The following is a 25715-nucleotide window of genomic DNA, read 5'->3' as shown; positions in this document are numbered from 1 at the left end:
CAAGGTACAACCTTTCACCGAATTTCAGCCTCCTCCAATCCATCACCCAAATCCTTTGATTACTAGGACAAAGACGAATTCGAACTTTGAAGGCCTTCCTATCACCAAACCCTCACAAACGTCGGAAGAAATTACCACCCTATCTTCCCCAGTGAAGGATTCCAAACCCTCACCGACGCTACTTATATATCGCTGAAATATTGGCGAGATTTCACCATTTCGGCCAGTTCGTCGATATAGAACGAAATTTCGTTAGTGATATGTTTTTATGTACCTCCTTTTATTGTTAAACTCCAAAATGAGTGTTTCATAATCATAATCGAACAATTTAAGAAACCTTATCTCTTTAAATATGTGTCATGTCAAAGTACTTCGAAGTTTGGTCTAATTTTGGTTGGATATAGAATCCGGAACTAAATTATACAGGGAAAGATTGGTTTCCAGTCAGAATTGGTTCTGACCCAAATTAGGCGCGATTTTATTTTGTTTCCTCTTATTGGGTTTGTTCTAATTTTGGTTCGACTTCCGTTAGTTTCAATTGGTTGTATAATATCTAAAATTGATGCTTGTATGACGAAAATTTAATAAGATTTTATTTCAATTTTTTAATTAGTATTGACACCCATTATTTGATCAATAACTTTATATTCTAATACATCCATCATTTTTTGTGATTTTCTTTTTAGTTTTTTAATATTCATGAGCTCCCATTGGAAATATGAGTCAATGAAAATGCTACAGCTGCTTTTGGAATTTGAGTGCAACAGATTCCATTTTGAAGGAAAATTTAAATATTAAATAATTAACAGATGGATAGGTGATTGTCTTTTTCTTTTACTAGATTATATTTTATTATTAATTTTCAGATAAAAATTTTGTAAGAAACAAATGATTTTTCTACATATTAGGAATGGGTGTACCGTGTATTACATAAAATGAGTTAGGGCTTCACCCTGAGTCGAAGAGATTCAGAACCATGACTATCTACTTAAAGGCTCTTTTTTGTATCAATTATCATTTTCAATTATAAAAAATTTTTATTTTTTAAATTATTTGACATTTATTATCAGTTTTGTTTAAGCTTTCAAAATCCATAATAGACTTTTTATCTATTATTGTTTATGTTGAGAATTTCATTATTTTTTTATTTTTTTATTTTGGTACAAAGGCGCTTTTTATAGTTAAGATGAAAGTAAAATAGTCAATATACATTCTTTTATAAAAATCTTTTCTTTTTTTTTCTCTTTTCTCACTTGCTCACTATCATTTTATAACAAATTTTCATTTTGATATACTAAATTTATTTTATATTCCATAATTTATTTTTGACTAAATTCATCAAAAAAATTTTCATTCTTGACCAATAATGAATTCTTGTATTTATTTCTTTTAAATAGGCATAATAGAAAATAAAAATTGATATAAAAAAGAGTCTCAGAAGTGTTGGTTTTTTTTTCCTTTTTTTTTTTTCAAGTAGAAAATGAAGCACCACCCAATTTGGAATTAAAGTCTTGAAAAAGAAAAATGGACCAAACAACTCATTTATTCTTCAGTTTGTGGTGATAGGTTTTTCTTACTTTTCTTCACAGAAAGTTTTTCATATTTGATTAGCTTAGACCATTTAATAAGTGGGTCACAGCCCAGGTATGGTCATTTGATGTATCTAACTGGGTTCTATGGTAATGTTCATGTTTCTTGTTTTTTCAGGATTTTTCATTTTTGGCAATAGAAACAATCCAAATTATATATATATAATATAAAATTCAATCTATCTCTTGTGTCCTCCCCCCCCCCTCCTCCCACTTTTGAGACAAATCGGTGTTTTGGCACAATTTTGAGTGCATTTCCTTTATAAACACATAAAAAAAATTTTAAAAATTTTAAAATATTTAAAAATATTTTAAAAACGCTTCTCTTGAAAAGGCAAAGAAACATCGTCTTCTCATAGGGGCATTTTTATCTTTCTGACATCAAATTGTAACCTCCTATTTTGATACTCTTAAAATTCAGTTTCTTCTTTGTATCATCCATTAGTTTTCTTCCTTTTATTACAAAAACACTTTTTTCCCTATGTAACTATACATGAATTTTTGAGCACCTAAAAACAATGATAAACAGTAAAAATGCAAAGAAAAAGGAAAAACTGTTTTTTACCTATAAACAATGATACAAAAACAAAAGTGTTACCAAACAACCCCTTAATCGAAGCCTTTTCTTCATTACCTTTACGAGTTTTTACGAACAGTCTTTCATTTTCATTTTCTCGTTGCTCTTTAAAACGAGGTAATATTATTAGCGAAATTTTTCAATGCCTCCCCCTGAGTTGCCAGTTAATCTTTCAGACATAACTGTCTTAGTTAGTTTGTAATTATCCATTTTTAATATTACCTTCACATTCTAAGTTTAAAAATACTAACCATGAACCATACCTCCCAAACTTTGTAAAGATTTATGATTGCGAGAGGAAGAAGTCACATACGGTAAATGAAGATAAAGAAACAAGTTGAGCAAGTCAAATGTAAGATTTTTCATCCAAGTCTATTCTTGTCTTTTTGAAAAGTTTAACTTGATTACATCAGCATTTAACTATGTTATTTATTGATATATTTTCATCGTATAAGAATTTAATCGATAAATTGAATTATTCAGGGGTGACATTAATTTTAAGGGGTAACTCATAGGGTGGCCTTGGAAATTTTCCCTATTCTTAGATTATTGAGATTCCGTAGTATGGGTATTTAGGTGATTTTTAATCAATCAAACTGTTCACAGTTGTCAAAACAATTAGACAACCTAGAGTGGCAGAAGAGGAAAATCAAGACAACACCAACACGGTAACTGAACGATCCAGATATCCATAAAAAACAAACTTGATGCCTAAGTGCCGCCTTGACAACTACGACTCAAAGGTACAAGGTTATTGGTCTTTATCGGTCCAATTAATATTAATATGGATGATACCTAACTGATACAATGAATGGTATGACATGGGCACAATGTGGGTAAATGATAGATATATATAGGATCATATTGACATTGATATTTTTAAGGCAAAACCTTGATACATTTGATTTTGTTCTTGGCAATTAAAGAAAGGTGCTTTATGATAGTGATAATAGCTCTTTACTCGTGGCTCTTATGGCAAGCAATGCTTCTACAAGACCGACGAATTATAATATGATAGAGATCATAATCTCATGCTCATGTCCCATATGCCAAGCAGTGCTTCCGTAAAACTAACGGGCAATAATATGATAAAGATCATAATCATATATTCGTGTGCCATATACAAGCAATGCTTCCATAAGACCAACAAGCGACAATGGAGCTTTCGAAATTTGAACTAGATCTAATTGATCCAAATGCAGCCTCCTTCCATTAAACTATCTAATGATATATGAACTATTTCAAATATTTTAATTTGGATCTAGAAAGGAATTTATATATTCTACAAATTTTTTGGCAAACTTTTTCTAATAAATAGGTCAAAGAAAGAGATTTTTGTACCAAAAAAAGCAAAAACTGACAGAGATGTATATTAATTTACCAACAGTTAATAAAAAAATAACCCTTAATTATAATCCTCAGATATGATCTTACCACTTACCAGTTAGAACCACACCATGATTGATGGTAGATAGGGTAGTTGGTGAAGGGTCATAATTGGAATTTCATTAATTTGTGAATTAATGGGTATTTCTGTAATTTCAGTTGCTTTGGTGGCCAGGCCATCTGACCTAGAGAGATGAGATGAAAAATGCAAAATGGGCATTGCTGCAATTTCTCTCATTGCTTGCCCTGTTAAAGCCTAAAGAATACTTCTTTTCTTCTTTTTTTTAAAATTTTTTTATTCAAATAATATTCAGGAAGAGTCGACCAAAGCCAAGCAGTTATGAGTTGGGGTGGGACCCACAAAAGAGTCTGACTAGGTAATGATTTACACCTGGATGTAATTTTCTACAAAGGAAAATTTTATATTTTAATAAGCAATTCAACTATGTGTGGGCTGTGCAACATAGAAGTTGGTACACAAAAGAGAAACCCAGAGAATGAATGGCACTGAGTGGAGGGGAATGTGATCTCACAAGATCAAAGGTGTAGATCATTGAATCATCAACATAGATGTCAACAGGTGATGTAGCATATCATCAGTGTATAAATACTTTTACTTTTTAATGTCTGAGCTTATCAGTTAAACACACTTATTAAGGGAGACAAAGCACAGAAATTATTAATAAAATAAATTCAATAAAATGTTAATTTTCCCATCAAACACCATTGTGAGTCAGGTACAGATGAATTATAGCTCTCTCTCTCTCTCTCTTTTTCTCTCTTTCCTTCATGGCTTCATTTGTTTTCAGAAATTAATGAAATGAAACTCTCCTTGTTTGTTTCTTCTTTGTTGTTTGGTTCTAGTTTTGCTGTTCATCTTTTCTTTCTCAGTTTCTCTATCTCAAATTTCACATCTTTTTGTGGTTTTGAAAAATAAAAACGAAAAAGTCCAGAGTCAACAGGATATGTGTAATAATATTCCTCTACCCTCTACACCATTATAAAATGGAGAAAAATGATTTTTTTAATAAAAGAAATAAGTTGAAAGATTTCTATAACATCAAAACAACAATGAAAGCTGAGCATTTACTCCATATACAATTGATAGCAACTACAAGAGGTCACAGAAAGTTAGAAAAAGCCTCTATTTCACCTTCCTTCCTCCACCTTTAATAGGATTCCTATAAGGGTCTTTTTTTCTTCCATTGGATTGTACAGGTTCCAGGCTAGAACCCATTTCAATCCTTGTGAATTATTGTTGATTCTGCTATTTTTATGCAATTTTCTCAAGTGTGAAAGACATATTTTCCTGGGTTCCATGGGTGTTCTTGTATCTTCTGCAACTCTACCTGGGTTTTAGCAGAAAGGCTTACAGACCCAGTAATATTCACTTAAAAAGGGTTGTAGAGAATAAGCGTTTTGTTTTTGTTTTTGTTCTTTTTTCCCTTTCTCTTTTTTTTAACAAATTTGGGTTGAATTTTCGGCAAGAAAATCCAGTACTTTTCCTCCATTTTTCGTTTTTGGAACCTTTGTTTGGAGATTAAGGAGTGGAAGACGCATGGGTAAGCAAGGACCCTGCTACCACTGTGGAGTTACAAGTGAGTCTTCGTTCGTTTTCCGTGGTCTCTTGATATGTCTTTCGCTGAATATTCAAGGAAATATTGGATCCTTTTTTTTCCCCTCTTTTTCTGTCCTTGATAATTGAGTTCTATGAATTTGAATTAGTATGTAATTTTACAGAGAAAGGGACCAATATGCCTGTATATTTCAATGAGAACTGGTCCGAACCAGAAGAACATAAGGATATTGGGAAATATGGATCTCTCATTTCTTCTTATACCTGTCCTATTGAGTGGGAAGAATCCTATCGGAAGTCTGTCTTTCTCATTGAATGTTTATACCTGTATGAATTTTTTATAGAATTGTTTTTGCTCTCCCTTCCCCTCTTCTTGTTTGGTGTCTATAGTCCACTGAACCTCTAGTCTCTGGTTGCAGTTGTGCTAGTGATATTGCAGATTAAGTGGAAATGGTTGTTAAACGAACTGACCTTTTGATTCTTTATGTTCTATGTACTTTGGTGAACCCTTGTCTGAAATCCTTGACTGGGTCTTGAAGAATTCTGCTGAGTGTCCTCCTGAGTTTTGTGCTTTTCTACCCGCAGTCAATGATAACTCCTGAAATTATACCCTCATGGCCGTCCAAAATACTCTCTCTGTTCTATCTGTTTTCTCAAAATAGATAATTTCAATGAGCTCTTAAAGCATTACTAATCACCTGCTGTGTTTTAAATCATTATGATCTACACCTGAAAGACCTTGTCTCCATCTTAATTATAGTTTTCAATCTAAATATCAAGTGCATACAGTAGTAAATATCACTGCCATTAATCACTCACTTACAAAGCAAGTTAGGTCATTTTATTTGCTAGATTTGTTGTTTCCAAAATGCCTTTTTTTTTGTTGACCCTATTTATTACTATTAGAGGTTTCAGGGAGTGCCATTAATTGAAGAGCTTTTTGCCAAGATGAGAAATTCAACCTCTGATGAATTTGGGAAGTATGAAGTCATGGTTGACAGTTTCTACATTTCTCTCATTTTGGCTCAGCATGGTCAAATATTGCTTTAGAAATGATGCATGCCCAAAACATTGGAACAGCTAGCACTATTGATGCATATCAGCTATTGAAATGATGTGTATCCATGACATTGAAACAGCCAGTACTGATATCATGATAATGTTAAGCTGAGCATTGACCCCAAATAATACCGCTTTTTATTTTTATAATTTTCTTTTGATAAATAAATGTTGCTTTATATTCAACCTTGCTGCTAACTCTAGACCACTGTTATGCTGATCTCAACTATGAATTATATCATAACATCCTAAGAATTTACATATGTTCTTTGAAATTCTTTAGTTGTGCTCAATGTTTCTTTGTCTTATAATGTTTTGAGCTCTAGATAGTAGGTCTTCTCTACTCCTTTTGTAAACTTATCACTGAGAATTTGTTCCATTTTGGCATAATTCCTTATCTTTATTGGTTTATTTCAACAGTCTGATAATTTCTTATTTGCTTCTTTTTCTCTCTCGATCCTTTTCAGCAACTCTGGGAATTGGTTCAATGGTTAACTGTTGAGTCTGATTTCAGGGACTTAGGAAGCATACAAATTGTAGAAGAGGTGTTTTCATATACAGGTCTGGGGATATATAAGTACTTGTGAAGTGTCATAGGATCTAGCAAAAGTAACCTAATATACCTGGAAGTCTTTCACCTCCTTACCTTCCTCATTATGTGCTGAATTGAGAATTGGTCCAGTTGTGGGTTATTGAACCCACAAAACCTAGAAACCCTTTAACAAAAAATAGATGTGTATGATGATATATGTGTAGGGTTATACTTCCTTAAGTAATGGATTTAAGCTTAATATCCATTGATTTTGACAACCACAAATGCCTATGTAGTGTTGTATTAGTCATATGATCTTTCCAGTGAGAATATTAAGAACTGATGGTTAGTTGTCCACGAGTGCCAAAAGGGGGTTTTAGGGGGTGGGATGAGAGGTCATACAGACAAATCAATGCAAGCAAACTTACTGATTTCCTATATCTCACTTCATTAGTGACAAGTTGGGTTGAAGAGTTCTCAATGTTAATCTCAAGAAGGAAATAAAACCTGAGATCCACAATTCCTTCCTTTTCCCTAGATGATTCTGGTTGTTGAATTTACAGTCTGATTTAAATTGGTTTGGCTTTAATAAATGCATCATAACCAATGATAGATGTAAGTATGGTATAATCAGGTTGTTATCTTCCTTCCCCTCCCCCCAACCTGATTTTCTGGGTATGATACCTGTGAGATGCACATATCTAAATCAGTTATCACTCCCTCAACCCTATAAAAGTTCTAAGACATAGCCTCAACCCCTTGTGCATTGCTTGAGCTATTCTGTTACAAATATCCAGTGCTTTTTTCTCTCCAGTCATTTCGAGTGTGAAACCTGGTAATGAACTAATATGCATTCCTATGACAATTGGATGTTCCCAGTAGAACAGTGACTTCAGTAACTGTCTTAATGCTATTGGATCAGAATAAATTGTTTTGCATCATTGATTTCAGGGCTCCATATAGACTTTCAAGGTCATTCATCATGTGTTAGATCAGATGATGTGGCATAAAATATCTTAGTGGCCTTCTGTAGCATATATTTTCTGGAGTTTCGGAAATGATATTTAATAAAGATCGGTTTTGAGCTTGCATGATACAAAAGAGCATGAGCATCCACATTTGAGTTTGCTAATAGTCATGAAGTGATTCCATGGTACGCTTGGTGGGTCTTCATAGCATTCTCTGTGCAACAGACCTGGCCATGCTATGCATTAGAGACATTCCTTCTACAATGCGATGTTCACTGGAGCAAATATTCCTAGCACATTTAGTCAATTGCTTTTCTCTCAAATACTTGCAAATCTATTTGAAGATTGTCCTCGTAGAAGTACTTTCAGGACATACTACTTTAGTTGGTTATATTGCTGCTAAAGATGTATTGACAATTGAATCTCACTTAGATGACATTGTGACTACTCTCTTAAGGTGTTGAGAGTTATGTAACCTTTGTAATCAAGCTTTTCATACATGAATGAGTGGGCTCATTTCCCTTTTCATTCTTCTACATCCAATCCACTCTAAGCATTTAATTGTTCTTGATTCATTGTTTGTTTTAATTCATGGCTGACATTCAAGTAATGCTACAGGTACCCCTCTTTGGCGTAATGGACCACCGGAGAAGCCTGTGCTATGCAATGCTTGTGGTTCTCGATGGAGAACAAAAGGAACACTTGCAAACTACACCCCATTACATGCCAGGATAGAAACTGATGATCTTGAAGAGTACAAAGTTCCCAAACTGAAAATCATATCCACTAAGGCCAAAGATTTGAAGTTACAGAAAACAAAACAAACTCATGATAATGTGACAATTCATGGAGAAGACCCAGAATGTGACCAGAACTTCCGGAAGTTTCTGGACGATGATGCAAGTAACAGATCAAGTTCAGGATCAGCCATATCGTACTCTGAGAGCTGTGCTCAGTTTGGTGGTACAGATGCAAGTGATTTAACAGGTTGGTCTGTCCTTAAGTGTTGTGGGTTCTATGTTAATCTTAAGTCGAGCTTCATTGAGATACTTAGGTTTAAGCTTTAAGGTTATAATCATCAGGTGCATATCGTTCAAATTTCCTTAATTGCTGAAGGTGGACTTCACTTCATCATTGGAAGGCAGAATCGGATAGACAGCATCACGTTACTAATGAAACATAAATATCCTAATTGGAATGTGAGTTAATAAGCGAAGAATGCTTGAAACCAAATATGTTCATAACAACAACAACAATAAGCCTTGTCCCAACTAAATGGGGTCGGCTACATGGATTCTTGCCCTTCAATCAGTTCTGTTTGAGGCCATGCTAGATACAAGGCCTAAGCTATATATATCCTTTCTCACCACTTCTCCTAAGGTTATCTTAGGTCTACCCCTAGCTCTTCTAGTTCCTTCAATATATATTATATCACTTCTCCGTACAGGGGCATTTATAGGTCTCCGTTGAACGCGGCCGTGCCACCTCAAACGATTTTCTCGAAGCTTATTACTTATGGGAGCAACTCCCAAACCAACTCTAATATGATCATTTCTTATCTTATCCATCCTAGTTTTGCCACTCATCCATCTTAGCATCCTCATTTCTGCTACACTGAGTTTATCTATATGATTCTTTTTAACAGCCCAACACTCTGCACCGTACATCATAGCTGGTCGAACAACAGTTCTATAAAATTTTCCTTTAAGCTTTAATGGAATACGCCAATCACATAAGACCCCGGACGCAGCTCTCCACTTCATCCACCCTATTTTAATTCTTTGGGAAACCTCATCCTCTAAATCACCTCTTTTACTTATGATTAAACCTAGGCACTTAAAACAATCACTCTGAGGAATCTCTTTATCATCAAGTATCACCACCTGATCATCTGCCCGATCATGACTAAAGTTATAAACTAGATATTATGTCTTCGATCTACTAAGTTTAAAGCCTTTTGATTCCAAAACTACTCTCCATGATTCTAATTTAATGTTAATCCCCACTTGGGTCTCATCAATCAACACAATATCATCCGCAAAAAGCATACACCAGGAGACCTCATCTTGAATGTCTTTGGTTAATTCATTCATTACCAGTGCAAATAGATATGGACTCAAAGTTAACCCTTGATGTAGCCCAACTGTTATCGAAAATTCATTACTTTGTCCCCCCACTGTTCTAACACTAGTCACTGAACCATCATACATATCCTTAACTATATCTACATATTTACTTGCAACACTTCTTTTCTCTAGTACTTGCCAAATTAATACTATAGGGACTCTATCTTAAGCTTTTTCTAGGTCAATAAATACCATATGAAGTTCTTTCCTACATTCTTTATACCTTTCCATAAGTCTCCTAATTAGGTAAATAGCCTCCGTTATAGATCTTCCCGAACCCAAATTGGTTCTCCGTAACTGTAGTTAAGTGTCTCAAACGGGTTTCAATTATTCTCTCCCATAATTTCATCTTATGGCTCATCAATTTAATGCCCCTATAGTTATTACAACTTTCAAATCTATTCATAAATTGGATAAAATAATTTTTGTTTCATCTACTCACATTCAAGCAAAATTAGAGTTATGAACCAATGCTTCCTAAATGAAAAGTTTACCGTTTGGCATTAGTCTCCTCTTATGTTGCACTTATTTTACCATAACATGGTGCCTCAGTATGTTTGACAGCAAGAAAACATATATGATGGATTTTGACTCCTATAGATACTATTGTTAAGCTCTCATGACCAGATTCCATTTGCCTAGTGTATGAACACATTGCTTGGCTCCTTAACTACATCACCCACCTTAATAGAATTCATTTTTCATTTCAGGGCCAGCCCAATCCATTGTATGGGATACACTGGTGCCTTCAAGGAAGAGGACATGTGTGAGTCGTCCCAAGCCTTCTTCTGTTGAAAAGCTCACAAAAGACCTGTGCTCTATTTTACATGAGCAGCAGACTTCATCTAACTTCTCTGGATCTTCGGAGGACTTGATTTTCGAAAGTGACACCCCAATGGTCTCTGTAGAGATAGGGCATGGAGGTGTTCTCATCAAGCATCCAAGCTTGGCAGCTCGAGAGGAAGAATCTGAAGCCAGCTCCCTTTCAGTAGACAACAAACCTAACCGAGTAAATGAGGTTTACTCGGGTTCTGCATCTCTTTCTGTACATAATGATGATAACGGCATTACTTTTCCCAGCATCAGCTTTGAGAAACTGAAGAAGTCCTCCGGACAAGGGATGCAACAAGAGCACGCCAAAAGGTTCTTTCTGCTTTTGTATTTTATGTTAAAAGTGACTATAGATTCTCATCGGTCATCCTAGTTTTTCAGCATCAGTAGAAAATCAAGTTTGGACATGTCTTATGGGCCCCTGATGGTTCCCTTGTATGATGGGTAGAAGATTCCAAATTGACCATGTTTATCCATTGGCTTATTGCTTATATGGACTATGCAAAGCTCTTAGGCACTTTATAGCCATCTTGTTGCTGCTTTTGGATGTTTGGTGGAATAAGAAGTGTTCGTATAGAATGTAATTATGTAATACAAAGACTAGTGACAGTTTAATCATTGATAAGTATTTGGTAAAGGTACAAAGAGTTTTTTTTTTCTTTTGGGAGAAGAAACCTTTCAAAACCATGCACTTGCTTTATTAATCTGTGACAAAAACCTGAAGCTAATAAATATCAAAAAATTAGTTGTTTGAAATAGGTGAAGCTTATGCTGGAATTTCAGCTTATTTCAGTGACAAATTTTTTATTGTCAGGGTTGACTTCTCTGGATGCAACATAGAAGAGTTATTTGGCTTAATTTTTCTAAAAAAATTTAAGCTAATGGCATAAGGTCACATAATCAGAACAACGATTGCAAAGCCTTCATATAACTGGCTCTCACTTCTAGTATTCGTGTCTTTGGCATTGTAGGGACAAAGTGTTCTTCGAGAAATCCCAACTTCTGCAAAGTTGCAACTCACCACTCAATTCCATAGTTCTAAAAGTAAGATACACTTCTAAACCATTTTTCTGATTGTATGAGAAAACAATCCTCTTCCACTTATAATTCGATGAAAACAAATTGTTGCAAGGAATTGTTAGTGTGCTATTTTGTCTTCTGTGTTGCTCAAATGATTGCAGTCTATGTTTGTAGGATATTGTTTGCTTTGAAGAGTATACTGGTCAATTGACTCGTGAAGAACAAGAGCAATTGATGAAGTATTTACCTTGTGCGGATACTTCCAGACTTCCTGATAGGTTAGCACCATTATTTACGATCATTATGTAAAATTGATGAATTATGCAATGGCATTTATGAAGATTCGGTCTGGCCCCTAAAACTTCATTACCTATTTCTGGTTCCTGATTCGTTTCGTCATTTATGTTGTTCACCTTAATGTTTTTCAGCGAGATCAGCTTTACGTAATTCCATCTAATATGTGCATTGAAAATATATAACTTCTTGTATGCTTTAAAATTAATTTTGGTAATATTTTTCAAATTTATAGCCTCAAAAGCATGTTTGGTAGCCCTCAATTCAAGGAGGACCTATCTTCCTTCCAGCACTTGCTTGCAGAAGGAGTCTTTGATCTCTCTTTCTCAGGAGTAAAAAGAGAAGACTGTAAAACTCTTAAGAGACTTGTGTTGGTCAATTTGGCAAAGTCAAAGTGGGTAGAACAGTATAATTTGCTCAAGGTATTTCTCTACGGTACTGATCTCATATCCGTGAAATTAGTTTGATTTTGTTTCTTCAAAATTAAAAATGATGTACGTAATTTCTTACTGATTTCTTGGCTCTAGGGTGTAGAAAGAACAAGGAAAATAGAAGACAAGGGAGTTGTGGATGGAATCAGTCTTCCAGGTTCAAGTGATCTTAGACCTGGAAAAAGACCACGAGATGGCCAAAATTATCACTCTACAGGTTAGACTATTTCCAGTTATCCAAATTTGCCTTTTTTGTATACTTGATGTGAACTCATTTTTACAGAAACTCTGTACATTTCTTCTGAGAAGGACATATCTATAAATGCTAAATAAAACACATCTCTGATATTTTATTTTATTTTTTGGGGGAGCACTCAGCATTTTATATAATTTGCTTTAGATTATGCAGATATCATTGTTTTCTTCAGCAGGTCTCACTGATAGGCTGCTCAAAATTTTCAATCTTCAGTCCATATAAGGGAGCCCCAATGCAAATCAACTATAACACCTTGAAATTTCTTAGGCCAAAACTCAGGCAGGAGAAACGGGTCTAGGTTATGGTTCCCATGATAAATGAAATAAAACTTAAACAGACATTTTCCCACTTTCCACCATAGTTTGAAATTTCTGGAATCCAGTTATTCTGTCATCAAACATATCTGAAGCTGTTTGTCTCAAGGAGTTCAGTCCAAGAATACTTTGTCTATCTATATTTTGCTTCGCTCTGGAGGAAAAATACAATAAGTCCTGTAATCAACTTTATCATTTTAAAAGAATTTGTCTTCAGCCAGAGGCTGTAAAAGAAATCAAAACATCAGGAAAATTAACCTTGGTATTTAGCATAATAGCATCTATACTTGCATGCTTGGACCTGACAAACCTACGTTGGAGAAAAAGTCATATTTGTCTCCCATCTATTGTAAATCAATACTTGTTGCTAAACCCTTTATTCCATTAAGCATTTCTTTGACAGAAGGCTTGCTTATTTCAGAATCAAAGGCCATTATGAAAAGCCCCAGGAGGGGGGTCACAAGGGCTGGTTATGAGACCAAGGAATCCATTGATGGTGACGGCTCTTGCTTCAGTCCCAGAAGCTTATTTTCTCTCCCAAATGATGGGAGCTCTATCATGCTGGATTCTTTTCAGTTCACTGATGACAATTCTGATCAAGTTCTGCTGTTAGACATTCCATCCAATGGTGCCTTCCCCCAGGCAGAGCTTCTATCCACAAAAAGCATTCAGCAGGGGAGCACTGCAGTGTAGTACAGCAACATCTTATCCAGCCCTGATTGCTTGTTTATAGAGTACTTTTTGAATAACAAAGAGCGTATATAGTACACTTCTGCTGGGACCTGGGGACGGTATCCTTGGTCCATGCTTTTTTGCATGCTGTAGTGGAGGAGTCTATGTAAATGCAGTTTCAAGGTTTCTTTTTCTTACCAAACCCCTGGATTCCTAGATATCAGTATTCTGACCTGGTAATGCTTCGGATGTTGACGAACGTGGGTGGGTGTTGCTGTTTTCTGTCTTCTCTTTTCTCTCTTTTTTTTTTTTTTGGGGTTCCTTTCTTTTCACTTGCTTTCTGTATAGGCTGACAGAAGTTTGTAATATAGAGCTCAGTGTTGCAGAGGAAGTGTTTTCTTCTAGAGCTTGAAGGAGAAGAGTGCGACGTGTATGTATTTTAGTTGTTGCCTTGCATATAAACTCAGATAGGCTTTAATAGCTTACTTCTATAATAGAATGGAGTTTTTGCATCTTAAACAATATCTCAAATCAAATTTGAGTTGAAAGGTTCTATCGGTGTTTTCTTTTTCTTCTTAAAAGATGATTTGTTAAGAACATGAATGCTTCCCTTAGCTCCACAATACCTCAGTTCATGTTTTCTTCGGCAATTTCATGTCTTGATGTATCTCTGCTTCTTTTGTTGCTTGTCAAGAAATTTGGGTAGACAAAGGAAGTAATTTATTGACAAATGTAAATGTTGATTCCATATAATGCCATTAGAACTTCAATTATAAAGTCAACAATACAAATATAGGGAAAAATGCATGCGTTGGTATTCATATTACGATAATATTACTGGTTGTGAATGAGTGCTTGTTGCCTATGTTTAGAGATGTGGTCTTTAAATATCACTGTTTAGGTTGCCTTTGTCACTTTTTTTTTTTAACTGCAGTGATCTATAATCCAGTTATGAAAAGTGTAGCCCAAGATTTATGAATCACCATAAGAATGAATTGGGTTTCATACTGAAGCAATCGATTAATGGACTTTCTAAAGATTTTCTTTTGTAAAAATGTGAGGGAAGCAGTGTTCTTTATCTGGGGCAAACCTGAGAAGGCTTGAGTTGCCATGGGACTTCCTTGATTTTGAATTCAAGGAGAGATATATTATAAAAACAAAAAAAACACCTTTTAGTAAAGTTGTACATGTATCATACAGTCAACATAGCCTTGGGGTTATTCACACAAAGGTGTTTAGTGCTTTTTGCTGCTTTCAAAGTCTACCCAGTGAGCTTTTTCATATATAACAGAGGTTTTCCCTGTTCTCTTAATAATTCAGTTCTAAGGTTTTGGAAAGAGCCAGTAGACCTGTAAATGGATAGCCGAAATCCGCCTCCGAATTCGCATTCGTATTCGTTTAAGGGTATCCGAATCCGGAAATTTTCTTACCGGAAAATATCCGTATCCGTCCGCTAAGTAACCGGATTCGGATTCGGATAATTGCTTATCGGATCGGATAATATCCGGATAAATTTGTATCCGGATAGAGTAAAGTATTTAACATTTTTCCTTTAAAAATAGATGATAATCGAATTCGGATACCGGTAATCGGATTCGGATACCGGTAATCGAATTCGGATAGCGGTATTCGGTAATCAGAAATTAGAAATTTATAATAAAAAATGTAAAAAAATGACAATTATCAATCAATAATCGGATATTTTATCGGATCGGATTATTATCGGATATCCGATAAAGTTTCGGATTCGGATTCGGATGCCTTCTCTAAATTTTTGCCGGATTCGGATTCGGATTCGGATAGCGGATTTGCTAATCGGATTCGGATTCGGATACTGGTGTATCCGAGCCGAATCCGGTCCGTTTCCGGGCCTAAGAGCCAGAGCCTCTTCTCCAGAACTGGAAATGGCTAACAATGATACCAAGCCCTGAGGTTGAAGCTTTTAGAATCATCAGAAACATAGGCTACTTCTGGCTATATTCTTCCTTTTATTTTTACAAAACAAAAATAAAAGGAGGAATATACATTGAGAAGAAAAAAAAAAACAGTTTTTGTTTCACAAGTTTCTTCTTTGGCCCATCCGTGGCTTTCAAAATCAATGTATATATATTGCTGAAGATGTTCTAGAGTACTTTCACCATTCCTTATCACTCCTAGTTTTACCACTCAATCTATATTAGCATCCTCGTTTCTACTAGACAGAATTTATCTATTTGATATTTCTTAACAGCCGTCACTTTGCACTATACAAAGTAGTCGGTCGCACTACAATTCTATAGAATTTTCTTTGAGTTTTAAAGGAATATGTCACCAAACTAAACCTTGGATGCACCCTCTCCACTTCGTCCACCCTATTTTATTCTTTGAGAAACATTGCCCTCCATATTACATTTTTTATTTATGATTGAACCAAGATACCTAACGTAAATAGTCTTGACAATCTATATTGTAGTTCGATCTCGATGGGATCGACGGAAGTTCATCTTCCTCGATGATGCTGGCGTTCTCTACAATAACAAAGTCCAACCTACCTTACAAGAAACAACAGCATCATTGAAGTTGTACTTGCTGTTAGCCTGTTATAGATTTGTATGCAGTTGAACCCTGAAGACTAAGGTTCTCCAAAGTGTAATTGGTAAGAAGGTAACTTGTAAGGGATAATTGGGATAGGCATGTCATTTCAAGACATGGGACATTAGTCAGGGCATATAGGTAGTCTATAAATGTAATAGGACAAGACATTTTAAGGGACCATGAAAATGGAGTCCGGATCCTCACCCTGTCGGGGGAGCGCAGCCCGACGGCTTCCCAACCACACAAACACGTGGGGCCCACAGGTGAAAATTTGAAGTTTTTTTTCTTTTCAAAAAGTGTTTTTCACCTATGGGTCCCACGTATTTATGTGGTTGGAAAGCTGTCGGGGAGCAGTCTGTGCTCCCCCAATGGAGTGAGGATCCGGACTCATGAAAATACAATCAATCTCTTTTCTCTCTCTTTATTTCTGGAAAGTCTGCTGAGCTTGAAGCAGCAATTTCTTCTGCTTCCCCTGGTCTGGAATTGAGGATTGTGTCACAAAACTAAGTGGACCATCAAGGTGATGGGATAATTTTTCCCCAAAAAACTTTAGCAAGTGAGAGATTGATCTACCAAAAAAAAAAAAAAAGTGAGAGATTGACTTGACAAAATTATAGTTACAGAAAAATGAACAAAATTGCAAATGGAATTTAGGAACATAATCTAAGTGTAAATAGTTGGGCTTTAAAAATTAATTTAGAAAGAGAAAATTATATTTACGTCGCCTAGAATTTATTTTATTACGAACATCTCCTATACCTAACAATGTTAGTTTTAAAAGTAAAAGGTTCTATCAATAAGTGCTTCGTTTCACTACTTACACGGTTAGACAATATTTCAGTATGTTGATCAAAATGCAAGAATTATGATTATACAACGACTGAGACCTTTACTAATGAAACTTGGCAAACATGTATTTCATGAGAATTGGATAAAAAAACAACATTCCTATGGTATGATTTTTGTCTCTCAAACTAAGAACTCATTTACCCTGGTGTTAACCATATACCATTTTATGTTTTTCTTTTCATCCCAAATGTATATTATAAGAACATCAAAAAAATAATGATGATTACTTACAATTGACATGATTAAAAAGATTGGAGGAAACCAAGAATTGAATCTGAGGAAATTTTAAAGTTTTATGTCAAGATTTTGGAAATGATAAGAAGGGAAATATAAACATAAACATAAAGAATTGGTGGTTTAGAAATTACTAGTGCTATGAAGGTTGCTAGAGTTGAAGAATGATTGCAATGTGTATTCTTTGTTTTGTAGCCGTTGGTGCATGCTGATTCAGATGTTTTTAAAGCCTTTTCGGATGGAGCATGGAATGCTGAAAGCAAAAAAGGGAGCCCTGGTTGTATTCTCTGGGACCCAAATAATAGGTTTCTTGCAGCCCAAGCGGTGAATTGTTGTGGTTTCTCAGCCCTTGCCATGGAGTTTGAAGGGATCCGAGATGTGATGGCTCTTGCCAAATCCTTGCATATCAGTCGTCTGCAAGTCTCCTCAGACTGCAAAACTGCTGTTGATGCACTCAATGGCTACCCTTGTTCACTTGATTGGGTGGCTTTTAGTTTATTTTCTAAAATTAAAAAACTTAGTGTAGGGTTTGTGACTCTGATGTTCAAGTTTGTAAATAGATCTGAAAACCTACTTGCTGATTACATTGCAAAAGGTGCAAAAAACTTTAATTTGCATCGGGTTTGGTGGCAGTCTCCACCTTTGTTTATGCCTGAAAATTTTTGTTTTGTCCCCAGCAAGTTATGCTTGGAGGCTTTATAATGAAGTTCATCATTTCCATTTGACAAAAAAAAAAAAAGTATAATTGAAGTACTTCCAGTTTTCTTCCCTGTGTGGTGCATTGTTTAGAGTATGAGGTTCCTAGCTTTTGGTTTTGATATTATATATTCTTGTGTCTCCTTTATGTGACCAAACCTATGCATTATAATGGTGCCTACCATTTTTCCTACCAATGTAACACTAATGAATCTCTCTGGGACAACATTGTATGGGCCCATTCCATTTCAACTGATTTGATCAACTAGACACCACCTAACACAACCATCTACCGTACCAAGCCATTTGATATAAATGGACGCTAGTTAGAAACAGCCACAATCCTCCATGGAAAAAGAGCATGTGATCCTCTCTCTATATTGAAGTGGATGACCAAAACAGGCAAGTTCAGAACATTGCAGTGGCAAAGGACTTCTTAGATCCATACCCTAGGGAGTGGATAAAGCCTGATTACAACCCAATAATTGTGCCAATCCATGACATCAATTTGATCGAATTTCATGACCCGAGACAACATGGTTAGGCAAAGACGGACCTTGGAGGCTATTGATTAGCAGTAGGAGAAAACACAGGGGAATGGCTATGCTATACAGAAGTAAAGACTCCAAGATTTGGTGGAAGGTGCAATACCCTTTGCATTCATCAGCTGAAATTGGTATGTGGGAGTGTCCAAATTTCTATCCAATCACTTTGTAAGGAGAATTTGGATTGGAAACATCAGTGAATGATCCTTTTATGAAGCATGTAAAACAAAGTTGATGAGCTACTTCATAATCCAAAGTAAAGTTTTGTTTCATTATGGTTTCTCTCTTTGATGAGCTATAAATAGAAATAGGGTCACTAGATCAAGCCAAACAATTGTAAATGTAATAACCCCTGTGTTGGGAAATGCTAAGTCAGCATTGCCACATCGGCCTCCATTAGTTTTGATGATAACAAACATGAATTACTAATGGCTATATTGAATTATGTTTGTCTAATTCAATATGAGAGCAAGTGGACCAAATCCAACTCAATGCCAAATGCCTAAAGCCCAAGTCAATGCCAAGACCAAGCCAAGATGAACATGAAATCTAAGTCAATATGAGCATGAAGAATGGAGCACAAGAAGACTAAAGAACATCAATGATCATCAACGCAAGCTCAAGCAAGAAGACTTAGCAAATTAGGACTTAAGTCAATTCATGTACATTCATATGTAATTGCACTCAATTATACATATATCATATCATTAGACTGACCTAAGACATGTTAGGAGAGTGTATGAGGCTTAGGGTTGGTTAGAAATACCAAAAATCCAATCAAGTCCCTATATGCACCTAAATGTTCATTCTGTGCCTCAGACAGATGTCCGTCTAATCAGACAGATATCCTTCTAAGACAGACATCTGTCTGGTCAAAAATCTGCAACAGCTAAATTTTTTAAACGGCTCTATTTTCAAACAAATGTCTGTCTGGATTGAAATTTGGACTAAAATCTATCCGTTTTATATCCGTTGGGGGTTGGGCTAAGGCACTCAAAGGCCATTTATATAAACCCAATTCACTCCATTTGAGACCCAGAACCTTGCTAATTGATCAACTATTCCAAAAATAATCTCAAGCTCTCAAATTACAAGGAATCAATTGGGTTTTGCCTCTCATCCTCACTCAACCTTGGAGAACATACCAAGGTGTTAAGCAAGCTTGTGGAAACCAAGGTTGACATGATTGAAGGTGTTGGTGGTGCATTCATTTCCATTTGAGCATACACTCTTATTGCATCACAATCACACAAGAGGTAAAGTTTCACACCTCTTGCTAGGTAACATCCTTCTCTTGTATATTGCTTGTCTTCAATTATAAGTCTAGATAGACTAGAATTGGTTGTGGGTGCTCTTGCCCGTGAACAAAGATTGAAGAGGGTGTTCTTGCCTTAAGATAAACAAAGATTGTAAAGAGTGCTCTTGCCCCATAACAAAGATTGTAAAGGGTTTGATCTCTACCCATTGTATTGAAAGATAATCACTAGTGGAATACTCTCTTAAGGCCAAGAGAAGAGTGGACGTAGACTTGCAAAGTCGATCCACTATAAAATACTTGTCTTGTGATTGATTGTTATGGTTTGATTCATTTGAATTTTCAATTTACCTAATATTTCCAATCAAACCAAAAAATTGGGACAATCAACTAGTTGCAACCTAATCACCGCCCCTCTAGGTTGCACCAACACCCTGTAATTCTAACCCGGGATCTGTATTGCAGGTTCGAGTACCCGAAGGTCCAGCCAGAATAAGCTGTGAACTATCCGGATTGAAGCCCATGGATCTGGATTTTACCAATAAAAAACCTGCCATTTTGGGAACCCAAAGGAGATCCAATAGAAACCCTGATGGACTGGGAAGGTGGATTTCTAGCCTAAGACAGGTTGAGCTCGAAGATGTTTGAGATCAAGGTAAGAATCCCCCACGTGTTGGTTTAAGTTAGGTTAGTGTCGGAGATCAACTGGTTGAGTAAAACACCCAAGTACTGAAAAGTACTAGGGGGTGATTGCTTAAGGCGGTTGATTGACCCAACCAACCGACCCAAGCGACCAACCAACTCTAGTTACGGAATTAAACCCTAATTTCCCCCAACCCTCTATAAATAGCCATCCACAACCTAATTTCATATTATTTTATTCGTGGAGGCTACTGTGGACGGTTAGGAGGAAGTGTACATGTGTTCGATGGTGAAGAATGCTCAAATAATGGGGAAGCTTTGGTTCTTGATCAGTCTTATGAATCAGTTATAGGTTAGTTAATCACATGCTCTCCCTACTTATCTCTTTAGTAGTTATGCGCTTTTCTTCTCTCCATGACTTTGTAGACAATGAGTTATGATGGTTAGACTCTTTCCATCGATGATCGCAACTAGATCACACCTAAAGATGGATTCTCATATCCGAATCAAGGGTTGATTTAGTTAAAGGAGATGAAGTGGATTCTAAATCTTCCTCTTTTGAAGTTTTTAGAGTGAGATGGACTCTCTAGTATGTTAAGGACGAAATTCGGATTTGGATCATCCCAAAATCAGATTGAGGATGGGTGATCAAAAGTTGGAATTTCGGACTTGAGAGTCTGTCTTAAAAGGGGGTAGTTGGTCAGGGCGGTTGATCGACCTAATCAACTGCCATGAGCGACTGGCTGGTTCATAGTAGCTTGGTTTCTTTGAGTTTTGCTCTGTTTGACCTCTGACTTAAATGAATATTTGTAACCCTAATCTAGGTGATCACTGAGGTTTATTGGACTTGTTATTTGTGAAGTCTAATTGCACTTTCAATAGTTTTCCACTTCGACAAGTAAGGTTACATTTCTATATACATATGGATGGACATGCGATGTGATGAACTGTATTTAACTTAAATGCATGAATAATCATATAATTTTCTGTTACAGTAGTTTAACTTATTTATTGATAATATTATGCTATGAATGATGATTAGACATACTTGAATTATCACATGATGTTGGATGATGAGATGTTGTAACTATGAATGAGGGTATCCATTCTACGTATTGTGAGGTTGGAATATCAGAGACTGTGGTATGAGACATTGTTCTTTGATGTCCTTAGCACTCTCATGTTTGATGGATTACATACCTAGGAGGTTTAGATTGCATGGTTAGATACCCATACATGTCACTACCCTTTCAACAGGGGTATTGAAGCCGAATGACCCGTGATAATGGTGACATGACTCTGTTTCATCCTACAGCGGTAGCCAGTCCATGTGGAGACTTAGTGGTCCACTATTGATTATGCATTGGTAGGGTTGCATATGCTAGGGTAGGGCTCATGGAAGTCCAATAAGCGGCTTGGGAGTCGTGAGGGGACATGAGAGCATCCACCCCCCAACAATATGTGGATGACCATAAGGCTAGGGAATGGAGTCCAACAGAGGTAACCAGTCCATGAGGATTCTCATTCCTAGGTGGAGAAGAATACTGAACCGAGTTGGTTGGTGCCATAGGGGAAGTATTTGGACCACATGTAGTATGTTACTGTAAGACCTTGCATTAAGTTAGATCCCTGACATGTGCCAATACTCATGCCAATGCTCATGCCAATGGTCGTGGTGAGAGAGTGTGGACCTAAACCCCAACCAAGGTTGATTGACAAGGACTGTACCCCTTGACTGAGATCCCAACAAAGGTAACCAGTTTGTGAGGGATTAGAGTTACTAGACCTACCCAGAGGAGGGCTGGTGTCATATTTTAAAGCATGTCTATCATACTAGAGACTTGCATCTTTAGCTACTAAGTGCATTCATATTTATGCATATCATCTTTCCTTTATGTTATTTATCATGTTATGATGTGAACATGTATATGAGATTTGTTGCCTTACTAAGTTTGTCAGAACTCACCTTTTTTGTGGATTACTTTATATTATTCAGATGGCTTTATTGAAATGAGAGAAATTCCTTATGACTAGGAGAACCTTGTGAAGAGACTCTAGAGGTGTCAGTGGGAGGTAGCGATGTACGGCACAAAGCCACCTGTGGGTACATGGAGTGCGCTTACAGCTTCTATTGATGGCAAAAGAATCCATGTGGTTTTCCATTTCAACAAGACAATGAAGGAATGTTGGATGACTCCGTTCATTGAGAAATTAAAAGAGAAGGTTGCCAGCCTTGAAAAAGAACAAAATAACAATTGACCTTTGATGTATTCTGCTTCCACTGAGATACTCCTTTTTGGACACGTTTACTTTGTTCATTTCCTTTGATTATATTCTTTCCTCATTGGATTTTGGACACTTGTATATCCTTTTGCATTTATTATCACTGATGGTTAAACCGTGGATCTTGTGACTGTGGATTACATCCATGGATTGTCGGGCGGGACCGATATTGGTGGGTGGGGTCTGATAGTAAAGAATATTTTTGTATTAGAAAGTAAGAATGCAAGATGATACCAAAAAGAACCTAAGTACAACTTTGCCACAAGTTGAAAAAAAAAAAAAAAGGGATAATTACTATTGCCCCCTTGTACTTTGATTTTATTTCTACTTTATCCCCTGTACTTTTTAAAATTACTATTCCAACCTTTAACCTTGTCTACAATTACTAATGCCCCCCTACCATTAAGCTCCGTCAGTTTACTGATGATGTGGCATCTATATATTTCTTCAAAATTCCAAAAATAACCTTGCAATTATCTTTTTACTTATTTGCTCTTTTTTAAGTTATAATACTACTCTTAATAGGAAAAAATTAACTTTAATTTCACTTTTCGTTTTTAAAAAGAAACCACCAAATAAAGGAAAGATGTGATTTTTTGTCTCTAAAACTAAATCACCAAATAAAGGAAAGATGCAATTAAATAAAACTTAAAATATAAACTAAAATGTTAAGAAATATCAAATTTAATTCAAAGCTGCAAATTGAAAATCACCTAATATATGCTGACCATTATGTATGTTACCAAATTTTCTATCAATTGGATCTTATATGATAATTTGTTTGTAAAACTTCCATCATGGTGATTATGAAAAATTTAAGTGGAATGTGAAAGTTTCAACAATCATAAGTATGTGGTCCCACCAAATCCAAAACTAATTTTAAAATATAAGATTTTAAGGATATAATTGACATGCAATATAGTTTCTACAAATGAGGGTAATGCCATATTTTTTACTTCTTAATTTTAAGGGCAAAATAGACATTTCATATTTGAAACTTAACACCGTTAGAAGTGAGGGGGCAATAGTAATTTCACAAAGAAGGGGGTTTGATTAGTAATAAAACCAAAGTATAAGGGGGCAATAGTAATTATCCCAAAAAAAAATGATGGGAACATAAAAGTCTTGGCCAACTATTTTGGTTTCGAAAGGATCAGAAACGTTAAAGGAAAAAATGCATTTAATATTCGTTTTCACTTGGACGTCAATGAGCTAATAGAAAACCTTCTTCTTTGGCTAATAGAGTCTCATCAAGAAAAAGAAAGATAAGGAAATGAAAGGAACTCAATATGAGACCACATGGTACAACCTTATAACACTCTATCATCCTTGCAAAGGTGGAGCTACCCCAGGGCTTGGGAGGTTGTACCCCTCCCCTTCACAACTTTGTGAAACTTGGCCTTTGGCCCCCTTTCCATGTGTAAAATATCAACACTTGCCCCCTTCTCTCCGATTTTTTGAAATTTCCCCCTTCCCTTCCCAATTTTTTGAAATTTTCACTCTAGCCCTCTTTGCATGTGTGAAATATTAGGACTTGTCACCCCAACTAGAGAAAAATTTTAGCATAAAAACAATGGGTAGAAAAGTCATTGTGTTTTATGTGAAATATTAGTACTTGGACATCAGATGTTAAATCCTCGCTCTGTCCTTGCATCCTTGCCTTTGCCATCTTCATCATTCATCATTGTTTTAAGCATGGTCTCCTTATTCTTCCTGAATTCAATCATCTCCATACTGGCCTCTTCGTCTACTTCACCTCTCTCACCACTACCATTGCAATCAATAGCAAACATCTCACGAACTTACAGTGTTAGTGTAATTTAATTCTCTTATATTGGGTTACTCCAAGAGTTCTCTGTGCAATCTAGTATAGAGGTGAAACAAGGTAAGTCAAATCTCTTTGTTTGCAAAACATAGGTGGATACAATTGAGTTCTTCTGCTAGACACTAGGTTTTTGGATTAGACAGTTGCCAATCAAATACCTTGATGTTCCCTTGACATAAAAAAGACCAACACCTTCGGATTGTGTGGGCTTAGTAGTTAAGGTTGAAGGGCAAGTTAGTGCTTGGAAAGAGAAGATGCTTTCTTTTGTAGGAAGATTGATGCTTATCAAGTCAGCTCTTGAAGGGGTAATCGGTTATTGGATTAAAAAATTTTAAAATCCTGCAAAAAACTATTCATGTTTTGGAGCGTCTAATGGCCAAGTTCGTTTGGAAGCATCCTACCGAGCACATACCAGATAGAATGGCTTTCGAAGAAAGTGTGCTTAGGTGCTTAGTTTTGTGGAGTGTGCTTGCCAAAGAAGGAGGGGAGCTTAGGTGTCCATCATCTGTGTCATTCAAACAGTGCTTCCTTGATGCATCAAATTTGGCCCTTAAGTGCATTAGAGAGGCACTCCCTAAGGCTCCCTAGCATAAATTAATTTGGGCAAAGAAGGCACATGCATAATTCTCAATAGTTACCTAGGTTTCAAGTTTGTCTATTTTCGCTCATCATGTCTAAGGGTGTCAATTCATACCGTGTGGCTGGCTTACTGAAACTACAAATATGCCCCTTATACTATACCAAATAAATAGGGTATGTTCTCAATATGACTTAGTTATACCATTTGATAAATGGTATGATGTGTGACGTTATTGACAAAATAATACAAATGAACCATGCTGCACCAACAGTGTACCAAATATCGAAACCCTATGTACCAAATAACTATGGTATGGTAATGTTATGACATACTTGTAATCTCTAGTATTTGATATGTTAATGATGTGAGGTAAATTTATCACTATTGTACCACTACCATATCAAATACTAGTTCTATACAAATTGACATCCTTTATATGTGTTGATTGTACCCTTATACATTGTAGGTGTGTCACCACATAAAATACTTGATTTAGTAGTTGGTAGTCAATTTTTACATTTTTGGACGTCAAAATTAATTTTGATGAAAGAGAAAATTTTGTATTGGTCATGAGCTCTACGTGAAATGGATCAAATTTATT

The 25715-nt window shown here is 35.9% G+C and overlaps 1 protein-coding gene across 1 annotated transcript; it reads left to right on the top strand.

Moving 5' to 3' along the window:
- Positions 1-4599: 4599 nt before the first annotated feature.
- LOC149029244 (GATA transcription factor 26-like) lies at positions 4600-14533 on the top strand. Its single transcript, XM_089141268.1, is given in 9 exon segments — positions 4600-5150; positions 8306-8674; positions 10524-10956; positions 11616-11688; positions 11839-11942; positions 12194-12380; positions 12486-12606; positions 13381-13641; positions 13644-14533. Coding segments are annotated over 9 exon segments (1623 nt in total). The 5' UTR covers positions 4600-5110; the 3' UTR covers positions 13679-14533.
- The last annotated feature ends 11182 nt before the right edge of the window (positions 14534-25715 follow it).

This window comes from Hakea prostrata, chromosome 1 (genome assembly GCF_041222555.1).
Source record: "Hakea prostrata isolate BN-2017 chromosome 1, UWA_Hpros_2, whole genome shotgun sequence".
In the NCBI taxonomy this organism is placed as follows: Eukaryota; Viridiplantae; Streptophyta; class Magnoliopsida; order Proteales; family Proteaceae; genus Hakea; species Hakea prostrata.
The sequence above is the reverse complement of the archived record's forward strand: the minus strand, read 5'-3'. Positions and strand labels throughout refer to the sequence as shown.